The sequence below is a fragment of the Nycticebus coucang genome, chromosome 18, assembly GCF_027406575.1.
Source record: "Nycticebus coucang isolate mNycCou1 chromosome 18, mNycCou1.pri, whole genome shotgun sequence".
Lineage (NCBI taxonomy): Eukaryota > Metazoa > Chordata > Mammalia > Primates > Lorisidae > Nycticebus > Nycticebus coucang.
Genome location: NC_069797.1, coordinates 44,728,730 through 44,740,983, shown reverse-complemented (window position 1 = coordinate 44,740,983; position 12,254 = coordinate 44,728,730). Strand labels below are relative to the sequence as shown.

The 12,254-nt window shown below is 47.7% G+C and overlaps 1 protein-coding gene across 12 annotated transcripts in view; it reads left to right on the top strand.

Moving 5' to 3' along the window:
* The window catches only part of MSI2 (musashi RNA binding protein 2), a 406,134-nt gene that overhangs the window by 259,136 nt on the left and 134,744 nt on the right, over positions 1 to 12,254 (top strand). For all 12 annotated transcript variants that reach the window (XM_053567675.1, XM_053567685.1, XM_053567684.1 and 9 more), the window contains exon 7: positions 374 to 422. In XM_053567675.1, the coding sequence (XP_053423650.1) occupies positions 374 to 422 (49 nt within the window). The remainder of the gene's footprint in view (positions 1 to 373; positions 423 to 12,254) is intronic.

Below are 12,254 nucleotides of genomic sequence, written 5' to 3'. Positions count from 1 at the left end.
AAAATACCATGTATCAGTCAAGATAGTATTCATAATGTAGTTACCTGGGGATCGTTTGCAATATTGTAATGCTACATGTGAAAAAAAATAAGGAAAATATGTTATATACTATATGATTTAAACTCCATTAAAATAGGCATCCTTTCTTTTCAAGTGTACACTAAAGAGAAATATACCAGATGTTAACCATAGTTACGCTGGGTAGAAAGACAAGTGATTTTTTTTCCTTTCTACTCTTTGTTATTTTAAAATATTTTTAAATGGACAAATATTACTTTTGCAATCCAAACCCACACACACAGAGAACATAACGATGTTTTCTGTACTTGGTTAAACTTCCTGAAACAGCCTTTATTCTGCATTTGTTTTGCAGGTGGAGGATGCGATGCTGATGTTTGATAAAACTACCAACAGGCACAGAGGTAAGATTCCCCCAGTGTGAGAAGGTTGCCATCCACCCCCTCCCAGCTTCCATCTCTTGTCACCCCAGTCTTACTGACAAAAGATACGAAGAAGAGTCAGAATCAGCAGGTGGAGGTTGAAGATCTATTTGAGGAGGATTTATAGCAATGCAGAGTCCCAATACTGGACAGTTAAAAAATCATTTCCTTCTGGCTCGGAAATTCTTGTTTAATCATGCAGCTATACCCAGCACAAATTTGGATTCCCTTTCTCATCCTGGTTTTATTAGTTCCTTGCGAACTTCGGCAATAAAGTGATCCAAGTCGGAATTATTCATAGCGATTACTCACTTGAGTCCTCAGCTTCCATTGAAGGATTAGAAGGACTTAGGAGCTGTCTATCTAAAGCACCCCCCCACACACAAAAAAAGTGTTGTTGTAGATTTATGGATGTGTCCAGCAATTACAGCTTTGGAAATGCCCTGTGGTCCCTCTAAAATGTTCCGAGACACCCGCACCTACTTGTACTTTGTCCAACCTGTGCGCCTCCTGTCTGATTCACGTTACAGAAAATGGGTCTCCACCTGGTGACTGTGACCCTCTGAAATGACATGAAAATGTCGCATGTTTGCGCTTCTCTTGGGTGAGGTTCCCTGGCTTTGAATAGAGTCTCAAAGGGGCCCCTGCTCCCCCATCCCCCTCCCAAAAAAGGACACATTAAAATTATTGCTTTAAACAGAAGAATTGGAGGAATCTAGAAAATCCTCCCTGGAGGTAGTAGAGTCCAAGGAGGTTATGACTTAGTGTTCTGTTCTCCGGAAACTAGGGTTTCTGGGGTTCCTATTAACAGGGTGTTAATGAGCAGAGCTTCCAGAGGGGGTGGCAGGAAATGGTGTGTGTGTTCTCCAGGGAGGGAGCTGGGGAGTGAGCAGTGTTTCCTCGCCACTTGGATTGCATTCAGATGTTTCCTGTGTTGTTTACATTCCTGCTGTCACCTGTGATTAGAAGCAGTTACCCAGTGCTGACTGTATGTCTTTCTGTTTGGAGAAGCAGGCTGAGTGAGAGGGAGGAAGGATCGGAGTGGGAATCACCACGGGCAGGGGTGGGAGAAGGAGGGAGGTGTCCCGAGCATGCCCAGTCCTTGGCTCCTCATGCACCCCTCTGCAGCATCCTCAAAATGGGGAAGTGGAGCATTGGAGATGGACAGCTGTGGCATCGAGTGGTGTTTACAGGGAGAAGGGATGGGTAGGGGTGGAGGGTGGGGAGCAGGGGAAGGCAGGGAGAGAAGAAGATGCAGGTATAGAATGATCAGCTCTGTCCGCCCACTGCAGGAGTGAGTGGATGGTGTTGCCAGAGATGAGCAATTCATGGTCATCCTCCCTCACCAAAGAAGAACTGCTTCTAATTTGACCTTCATAGAAGCCCCTGGAGGGTTGTTGTGACTTGGGGAAAATCACGGAACTTCTTTAATTCAACTGTCAAATGGGGGTAATAATAGCTCCTCCTCTAGAATGGTTTGGAGAGTGTAACTGTGGGTAAATGTTAGTGATAATTTATTATTTTATCATTACCATCACCTCCGGGTTATTGATGAACTAACAAAGGCTCTTGAGGGTAACTGATATAACCCAGGTTCTGAGGGGTCGCAAACCTAGGACTGCTGTTTTCAGATGTGCTCTTTGCTTGCTGTATCCGGATACGTGGATGAGTAGTAAGAAAGGTGTTGCCATTTATTTATTTTCACGGTGGGCAACTCCTATCTGATTGTGGCGCCATGTTCATTGTTAGAATTCATAATCCTGGAAGATTCCTGAGTGGCCCCCAGGCACTATTTTTGTACTATTTTGAAAATCAGTGTGTGAAGGTTATTTTTTTGAGCTGCCCTGTGTCAGGCCCCATGCTGGGGCTTTCCAGGGTCATCATCGTCAAGGAAAGAGATTTGTCATCTGAGGACCCTGAGGGCCGGTGACTTGTTAGGGTCACACAGCTATTAGCTGATAGAGGTGGTATTCCAACTCAGGACTTAGGGGCAAAGCCCAAGAGTGTGTGTCAGGAAAAGATCTCTCTCTCATTTCTGATCAGATCTCCACTGCTGTGGGTGAAGCCTCTTCCCTTTTTCCCAAGGGGAGAAAGATAAGAAGGTGCTGGTGCAGATATGGAGTGGGTGTGTCCAGAAGGAGAGCACTGTTGCCTGTTCTGAGGGGAAGGAAGGTCCATTCTAGGACCTGGTGATCAGACCGCCTCAGGGTGCCATCCCTGGGTCTCCAGGACTCCTGGTGGGCATTGGTGAGAAGGCAAATGGGCACAGCCCAGGTGCAACATGCACCTGTCCCCAGCCAGGGCAGGGCTTGTGTGAGCATCCTTTGACCTGCCAGAGTTTGACACCTGTCATGGATGTAGGACCAACTATATAATTTCTGTAGAGAGGAAAAGATGGGACCCCTTATTCAAAGATGACTAAGAATTTCAAGATGACCACAGAACGTTAAACCGAGAGGGGAGCCCTTCTGACTGCACCTCCTGTGAAACTGCCTGAGTGGATGCCTAATGCTGGTGGGCCGGGGGCAGAGGAGGTGGTGGGGCTGGTGTGCCAGGAAGTTTCAACAGGACCTGCCGTCAGCCTGCCCATTCCCGCCAGTCCTGGAGCCTCCTGCTCCCGGCGCTCTTTCTGTGTAGATGGGAGCTTTGGCCTGTATGCATCTTCCAACCCATCAAAACAGCTGATGAGGTGTTTCTCTTTACACTGGGTGCTAAAGCTGGGGTAATACTTTGGTGCATGCAGAGCATTTGGAGAAGTGAAAATTTTGAAAAAAAGAAGAAATCACAACAGAAGCACAAATCATATATATGGAGCAGCTTCCTGTCGCGGCCTGATGGAATGTACATTTGGAAGCAGGTGATAAGCATAAAGAAATAAAACCCTCCTGCAGCCACCTTGCCCCAACCTCACTTTCAGCTTCCTGCTGTCCACGATCTTATCGAGAGGAAAGTGCTGCAGTAGCAGAAGTTGAGGACACCTCCCTGGCTGGCACGGTCTCCAGCTCTCTTCTTAAGGAGGCCCAGACTGTTAGTCTGGACGGTTGACACAGCACAAGCTGGAACTTCTCATGAGACTTCTCAGCCGCAGGAACTCTGACAGCTGTCTGTGTGCCCTTAGAGCTGTGACTGCAGGGACCTGAGCTGGCCTTCTGCGAGTCAGTGGGCCAGGCTAGGTCAGGACAGAGCTTCCAGTCCTTGCCCCCAGTGGCCACCCACTGTCCCCCTGGAGGTCCCTTTGGGGCAGGGATGGCCCTCAGGTCCATCGGAGTGGCCGCTTGTCTCCTGTTCAGCCTGGGAATCATGGTTAAGACCCCAGGAGTGAGTGTCTGCCGCCTGCCATCTGCCAGCAGGAGAGGGCCTGCGATCAGCCTCTGACTCACAGTGGGTGGAACCATGGAAGCCTGGTGGCTTTTCTCCTTCCTGCTTAGTGGTGGACCTTCTTCAGCTTCTGCTGCTACCTTGGTGTTCTTCCTGGGGCCCACCTCCTAACCTCTCTGAACTTCGTCTCAGGTTCAGGGACTGATGAGCCCAGGATCTGAATAATTAACGGGGGGGGGGAGCAGCAACTCTGAGACGAGATCAGCACGTGAGATTAGGATTAGGTGCAGCCAGAGGAAGAAACCAACCTGTGACGCCCTTCAGAAATAGGGCGATCGGCAGTGTCCCCACCTGGGGTGAGTGTGCCATCCCTTCTGCCTCCGTGCTGGCCAGCCACTGGCTGCAGCCCCCACCCACATCCACCTACCGACCTGTGGGCCTCCTCTGAGGAAGTCCTGGAGGGGACCTACATTTGGGCCAGCCGTGCTCCCAGCTGGTGGGGAAGATATCCTTCATTCATTCCAGCCCACCCCACCATGGCGGCTCTTACGTATGAAGTACTCAGCGTGGTGCTTGCATGTACTATCTAATCTTTATGACAAACAGCCATAGGTGAACTGAGCAGCCCGTAAGTCACACACAGGTTAAAGCACAGCTTGCACATGAACCTGTCTGACCTGGAGCTGGGGCTCTTAGTTGCTCTGTCCAGTGCTACTAGGCAGCCTTTACAGCAGAGGAATCACTGAGTCTTAAGGTCTGAGCACTTCCTCACTTTTTGTCCTTTGCGCCAACCCATCTTGCTGGAACTACCTTGCTCCTCCATTTCCAGATGGAGAGACTGAGGCCTGGAAAGTTCTGGAATACTGAGTAGCAGGTTCCTGCAGCCGGACAAGGGACTGAGCTGCTGGGAGAAGCTGCCTTCATTTCCTCCTTCTGTATGATGATCTGAGCCGGTGGGGGGAGAGAGCCAGTGGTGGCTTTCCAATTTTCTCCGAGTCGTTTCATTTGCTCTCTAAAAGTTGTTAGAGGTGGTCTGAAAAATAGCGGGCTGTTCCTCAAAGGATTTAATCATTAGGGGAAGTTTGTGGCTTTATCCTTGCAAAAACTCAGATAAGATCTTGAGCTCAGCATTAGGTATTGATCCTGAGGTGGGGCTGGAGGGGAGGGACACGGAGGGGTGAGGCAATAGCCTCCCCCCCCCCCCCCCCCCCGTCTTTCTAATTTGCTCTTTTGTTGGCTGGAGGCTGGCAACTGGGGAACTAGTGGGGGGCAGGGAGGGCAGCACAGCCAGCTCTCTCTCTACCCTGCCCACACCCACAGCCCTGTTGGGGAAAGTGGACCTGTTATGGGCAAGGAGCCCCAAGGCCCAAACGTGACAGTCCCTCTAGGGGAACCTCAGCTGTGCTTGCCTTTGCCCTCAGGACCTTTGCACTGTCCTTCCTGGATGGACCTCGTTATGGGCAAGGAGCCCCAGGGCCCAAACATGACAGTCCCTCTACAGGAACAGGACCTCTGCACTGCCTTCCTGGATGGTTAGGGTAAGGGAAAGTGGGCAGGAGGTCTCTGAAGCATATCCCATGGCCCTGGTGAGGGTCGGCTAGAGAGGAAAGGGTTTTTGGCTGGGGCATCCCTGTGGCTTCCTTTGCCCAGTACGCCGGTTTCCTCTGGAACATTGCCAGAGGCAAAGGAACAAGATATACTGAGAGAAAAATAAAGATGAGGGTGATGGATGACTCTTCCCCCAGCAGTTAAGTTGCTTATTAAGTGCAGTGCCCTTGGCTTTGGAGACAGCCACTGGCCCACCAAAACGGCCTCTCCCTGTACCAGCCCCAGGATGGTTTTATAGGCCTCAGCACTGTCTGCAGCAGGCCCCTGGGCAGAGGGGGTCCTTTCCCAGGGTGGCTGTGCCTCCTCTGCTGTTGGTGCTTTCTACAGACTCACCTGTAGGCTGTTGCACCTGGGAGCTTGGCTTCACCCGCAGAATCTCTGTCCCCAAAAGCAGTTGGCTGAAGTTTAAGGTCTCCATAATTTGCGTAATCAGTTTATTTATTAAAATGGTGCCAGTAAGATGTAACTTAAGCTGTGATAGAAGATAATGCTTTTCTAAGGAGAAAAAACAGCCCGTAATGTCTTGAATACCTGCCAGTGGCTCACTTTTGAAATTGACCTCTGAAGTCCACATTGGCTCTTTCATGTGCCCTGGGAAAAGATGATGAAGAATTGCCTGTAATTATTTGTTTATTGGTGTCTATTTCTCAAGAAAAGGGGGTTACATAAACAGTTTCATAAAGTCATAAGTTACATTTAAAAAAAAATTTGTTCTGAGACATAGTGTTGCTCTATTGCCTGGGCCAGAGTGCAGTGTCATCATCACAGCTCACAGCAACCTCAAACTCCTGGACTCAAGCGATCCTCCTGCCTCAGCCTTCCAAGTAGGTGGGAACATAGGCACGCGCCCAGCTAAGTTTTCTATTTTTAGTAGATTTTGCTCAGGCTGGTCTTGAACTCCTAGCCTCAAGTGATCCTCTTGCCTCAGCTTCCCAGAGTGGTAGCATTATAGGCATAATTAAATAAAAATTTCATTGAATTTAATTTAAAAATTTTTGGCGGCACCTGTGGCTCAAGGAGTAGGGCGCTGGTCCCATATGCCGGAGGTGGCGGGTTCAAACCCATCCCTGGCCAAAAAAAAAAAAAAAAATTTTTTTTAAAGCATTGCTTTATTTATAGGTGCGGGATGTCAAAGATAATGTCCGTTAATGTCCGAGTGTTTTTCCTAATGAGAATCTGACATTCTGATTTTATTTACTTAGGGAAGAAGGTTGGGACTTTGCAGGCTGTAGTTGTAGATGTGATTCTGTGATTCTGTAGAACGAAGGAAGAGGTGTGCTGGGCAACGGGGATTGGTCCCCCCAGAGTGAAAAGGCACATAGCCCAAGAGAAGAGTTGTTGGATGGAGCCAAAAGCCAGATAAGGGTCTATGAAGGGTCACCGATGGTAACAGTACGGGTGCCCTGCAGAATTTCAGTGCATACGATGCCCACATTTGGAGTCTGGAGCAGGATTTCCTGCTGGTCCTCCCTGCTGGGATTTTGCCCCTATTTTCCCTACCTCTTATATCCACTTTCATCCTTGGTGCAAACTGCTGATCTGTTGGGTATCCAACCAACCCTCTTCCCAGCCTGGAACGGGGTGTCCATCCTTTTTCCTTTTCTGCTGCACATTTAAAAAGTGAGAGTTGTCATGAGCCACATGTTAAATCCAAAATCACCAACAAAAGCTGATGAGCAAAAAAAAAAGAAAGAAAGAAAGAAGGCCTGTGCATAATTTTCTCAATGTCCAACACCACAGATAAGCCAAACAGTCCCCAAATAATCTCTATGTGGCCCTTAGACCGCAGGTTGGACACACCTGTCGGTTAAGGGGTTCATTGGAAACTGGTAAACCAATAGATGATCATTATAGGTATTGATCCTAACTCTGCACCTGAAAGAGTCCATAAGAAAGTGGCTGGTTTGTTGTAGACCACCAGCAGCAGCCAAGGGTCTTGGCCTCCCAGAGCATTCAGTCTCGTGTGTAATGTGATACAGTGTGCCGGTTGTGCAAAAGTCCCATTCTTGTCCCCAGTGGAATATTGTCCATGTGGGGCAACTGTTTAAGGGATCTAGAGAAGAAAAGGGTCAGAACAAGCTACAAACTCAATATGACTGGGGCTCCCCCAGTCCAGCGTGGATAAAAGAAGCCTTGGGGGAAAAGGGAAGCTGTGATGGGGCCATCAGTTGCTGTGTTTGGGTACTTGGAGAGATTGTGTTGGGAAAGAATTATGTGCAGACTTGCCGTGGGTATGCTTGAGTTAGAACAAGGAAGAATTGCCCAGACTTATTAGTGGCAGTAAATGGACAGCCATTTGTCTCCACCATATTCTCAGACCCAACCTTCTGTGCTTCTAGCTGGGCTCAGTCTACAGTCAGAGCTGAGTAAAGGGGCGGGCATGCTGTGTGTCCACCACCAGGGGCCCCCTGGCATCTTCACTGCCTTGCAGGGCTTTACCCCAGGCCCTGTGACCTTGCAGCAGCTGAGGGTGAGGGAGGGGGCAGAGTAAAGAGCCTCGGCCCCCACTCTGTGCCGTCTTTCAGAAACCAGCCCTGGAGCTGTCTGCACATTTTATTTTCTCATTAAATAAACACCATTAGCCTTCCCGAGAAATTGGTATAAACATGACCTCACAAATAACCAATTAAAAGGGCAGGGTTGAAGGGGAATGTGAATTTGAAAACATGTAGAGGAGGCCATTAAAGATTCCTGTAGAATCTGGCAACATCGATCCGAGACCTTAATTTTATTTCTGACAGGAAAGCAAGGAGTGTGCTTTAATTTTTTTTCTCTGAGCTAACTCAATTCCGGAAGCGCCCATTCCGGCGCTGTCTCTTGAGATATTAATCAACACAGTCGCTTGGTTTCTGTTCACCTGCTCTTCTTTGTAGACAGGGAGTAATACAAAGCCCTCAACTCCCTAGCAACAGGGTTGGGGGACAGGCTGCCCAGGGCACCAGGGAGCCTGGAAAGCTGGGGATGGGCAGCGGAGGGCTTGGCACTCTGGTTGAGCTGCATTTTTTTTTTTTTTTTAGCAAAGTATAAATCTTAAACTTTTTTCCTTTGGAATAAAAGCCCTGGCACCAAAAGGGTGGTGACCTAATAGGCCTTCCTGCCTCCCCCTGCTGTGGCCCACAGAAGCAGAAAGGGTGGGAGCTCGGGGTCAGAGTTTCATTGACCCAGAAATGGGTTTTTGTAGAGAGGGACAATGAGTCTTTTGTTTGGTCCTGTTCCCATAGAGGCCCAGGCTCTGCCTCTCACAGCAGTGGTTTAAGATCTCCGTGAGGGCAGAGCATGGAGGGCCAGAGAGAAAGGAGCCTTTAGCTTGGTGACTTGATGAAAAGTCCTCCCTTTCTTAGCATCACCATGCTGCCAGGGGCTGTAGAGGGCTGGACCAGGGATCGCCACAAGCCTTGAGTGGCTGCCTCCCTCCTGGGAATGGAGATCCACAGTTAGTTACTCTGCAGCCCTGGACTTGAGCTTCTGTTGTGAGTTTGCGGATATGAGAGATCTGCTAGCCCGTCTTTCTTTCTAGGCTTCAGCACGTGTGCTGGAAAGAGCCTCAGTTTTAGAGGTGGCCATACTCGGTTTCAGGTCTCAGCCTTTCCATGGGCCGTGATCTCAGGCAGGTTACCGACCAGCTCTGAGCCCTGTTTTGTTCAGCGATGGAGGTAACACACCTTCGTAACAGATAAATGATTCGATTTGCTTAGGGCCCACAGCCAGTGGTGCACACACAGCGGCCTGGGCCCTTTCCCTTTCCCCCAAATAAAACCACTGCTTTCACTGTTGTTGTTGTTGTTGTTGTTGTTGTTTTTGAGATAGAGTCTCACTCTTGCCCTGGGTAGAGTGCCGTGGTGTCATAGGTCACAGCAATCTCAAACTCTTGAACTCAAGCAATCTTCCGCCTCCTGAGTAGCTGGTGCCAGCACAATGCCCAGCTAGTTTTTAATAGAGGGGGGGTCTCACTCTTGCTCAGGCTGGTCTTAAACTTCTGAGCTCAAGCAATTCATCATCCTCAGCCTCCCAGAGTGCTAGGATTATAGGCGTGAGCTATTACGCTTTGCCTGCTTTTTTACTTCTTTAAGCAAACTATAATCTATCTTTGAATTTGGGGGACACTAGTTTTTACAAATTTTTGGTGGGTGTTTTTCCCTCCTCTTTATATACAGCACATGTGCTTACATGTGCACCGGATATTTCTGAAAGAGTACCCACAAAACCGGGAACAAACAGTTGGAATGGCATAGTGGTTCAGAGTATGCACACACACTTCAGAACCAGACAGGTGGTGTTCGAATCTAAGCTCTGTGACTTAAGTCCTGTATGACCTTGGCCAAGTTACTTAACCTCTCTGTAACTCACACTCCTTATCAATAAAACAGAAAGATGACATTGGGTTCCCCGTGACATACATTGTTTAATAAAGATAAAGGGCTGGGAGAGTTTCTGGCTATTGTAAATACTCAAGTATGTTTTATGTACATGTACATATACTCATGTACAAAAATATATATATTAAGGCTCGGCACCCATAGAACAGTGGTTATGGCACCAGCCACATACACCAAGGCCTGTAGGTTCGAACCTGGCCCAGGCCAGCTAAACAACAATGACAACTGCAACAACAAATAGCCGGGTGTTGTGGCGGGCGCCTGTAGTCCCAGCTACTTGGGAGGCTGAGGCAAGAGAATCGCTTAAGCCCAAGGGTTTGAGGTTGCTGTGAGCTGTGATGCCACGGCACCTACCAAGGGTGACATAGTGAAACTGTGTCTCAAAAAAAGAAAGAAGATATAAAAATGTATAAAAAATGTGTTTGCTCCTGGAGAAAAAGATAGTGACCAATGTATAGACACAAGAGGGAACCTTTTTATTGTGTACTTATTTGCCTTTTGAATTTTTGTTATTATATGCATTTATTACCTCTTAATTCCTTTTTACAGGAGTAAGCTCTTAAAATTCATTCCAATTTAAATTGTTGGTATAAGGCTGTAACGACATGAAAGACTTCCATCCCAGCATCCTGCCACAGAAGTATTTATTGTCACTTCTCCCTAGTTCCTGACATATGCGTAAACGTTTTAAAGTTGGTTGTACCTATGGGATTAGTACCTCACTCTTACTTTGTTGAGTGAAGAGTGGGCTCTGCCTAATCTGAGTTTCCTGTCCCATCAGGGAAGAGGGACCAGGCAGCTCCAAGCCAGTGAGACGTGTTTATATGCAGCTGTGAATCTTTTACCTCTGAGTCTCCTCTGTTTCTCTTCCTTCCATGAACAGATGTTCAGATAGATAGATGAGGGTTTTCTTAGTCGTTTCTGCTTTTCCCAGCCAATGTTATTAGAATAGCCAGACTGGTCCCTATATGAAAAGAAAGCCTGCCTTGTCACTCTTACCTGAGACCAGAGAGGAGAGAGCTCAGAACAGGGAGGCTCTCCATCCCAGAAGTTCAAAGTGCCTTTTTTTTTTTTTTTTTAAGAGACAGAGTCTAACTTTATCGCCCTCAGTAGAGTGCTGTGATGTCACAGCTCACAGCAACCTCCAACTCCTGGGCTTAGGCGATTCTCTTGCCTTAGCCTCCTGAGTAGCTGGGACTACAGGTGCCCTCCACAACACCTGGCTATTTTTTTGTTGCAGTTTGGCGGGGCTGGGTTCGAACCTGCCACCCTCAGGATATGGGACCAGCGCCCTACCCACTGAGCCACAGGCGCCGCCCTTCAAAGTGCTTTTTAACGTAAGGAAAAAAGTTAAAAGCATTTTCTTATCCCAGGTTATGATTAGTAAACATGTGGGGACCTTACGGAGTGTGGCAAATACAGAATCCTCCTCTTCGTCCCCACTGTTCATAGTTTACGAGTCAAGCCAACGTGGAATTGATGAAGTTTGTGATCTGTCTGAGCCCCCTGGCAAAGGAGTGACAGCTTAGATCTAGGGTCACGCTGCAGGGTTCAATCCAGAGCTCTCATGGATAAGTAGTGTAACCTTGGGCAAGTTATTTAACTTTTCTGAACCTCAGTTTTCTCATATGTTAAATGGGGTTAATGTTACTACTTCATGGACTTGTGAGGTTTAAGTGAAATATTTAATTTGTGTGAAGCTTCTGACACTTAGACTATTTGTAAATGTTAACTTTATTATCATATTAATTATTGCTCTTTTACCACTAAAAAGAATACTGTTACTATTGCTACTTCGGGAACATAGGCTAAGGCTTTTGATTGAAGAGGATGTTAACACTCTAGAGGGCTCTTGACAAATGGTGTTAAGTTTTCCGTAATGGAAGGTGTTCTGGCTGGAATTTTGTCCTTCAAAAAGATACGTTGGTGCGGCGCCTGTGGCTCAAGGAGTAGGGCGCCGGTCCCATATGCCGGAGGTGGTGGGTTCAAACCTAGCCCTGGCAAAAAAAAAAAAAAAAAACATTCACACAAAAAGATACGTTGGTACTTAGTTAATACCTCAGAATGTGACCTTCCCTGGAAATAGGGTCTTTGGAGATGTTTAAGATGAGGTGTCACTGGAGGAGACTAATCCAGTGTGACTCCTGTCCTTATGAGAAGGGATGTGAGTTGTTTTTTTTTTTTTGTTTGTTTGTTTTGTTTTTCTTTTGTAGTCTATGGCCGGGGCTAGGTTTGAACCCGCCACCTCTGGCATATGGGGCCGGCACCCTACTCCTTTGAGCCACAGGCACCACCCAAGGGATGTGAGTTTTGTTTGTTTGTTTGAGACTCAGTCTCACTCTCCCACCCTGGGTAGAGTGCCATGGCATCATAACTCACAGCAACCTCAAACTCCCGGGCTCAAGAGATTCTCTTGCCTTAGCCTTCCAAGTAGCTGGGACTATAGGCACTTGCCACAACCCCTGGCTAGCTTTTTTTATTTTTAATATAAACGGGGTCTTGCTCTTGTTCA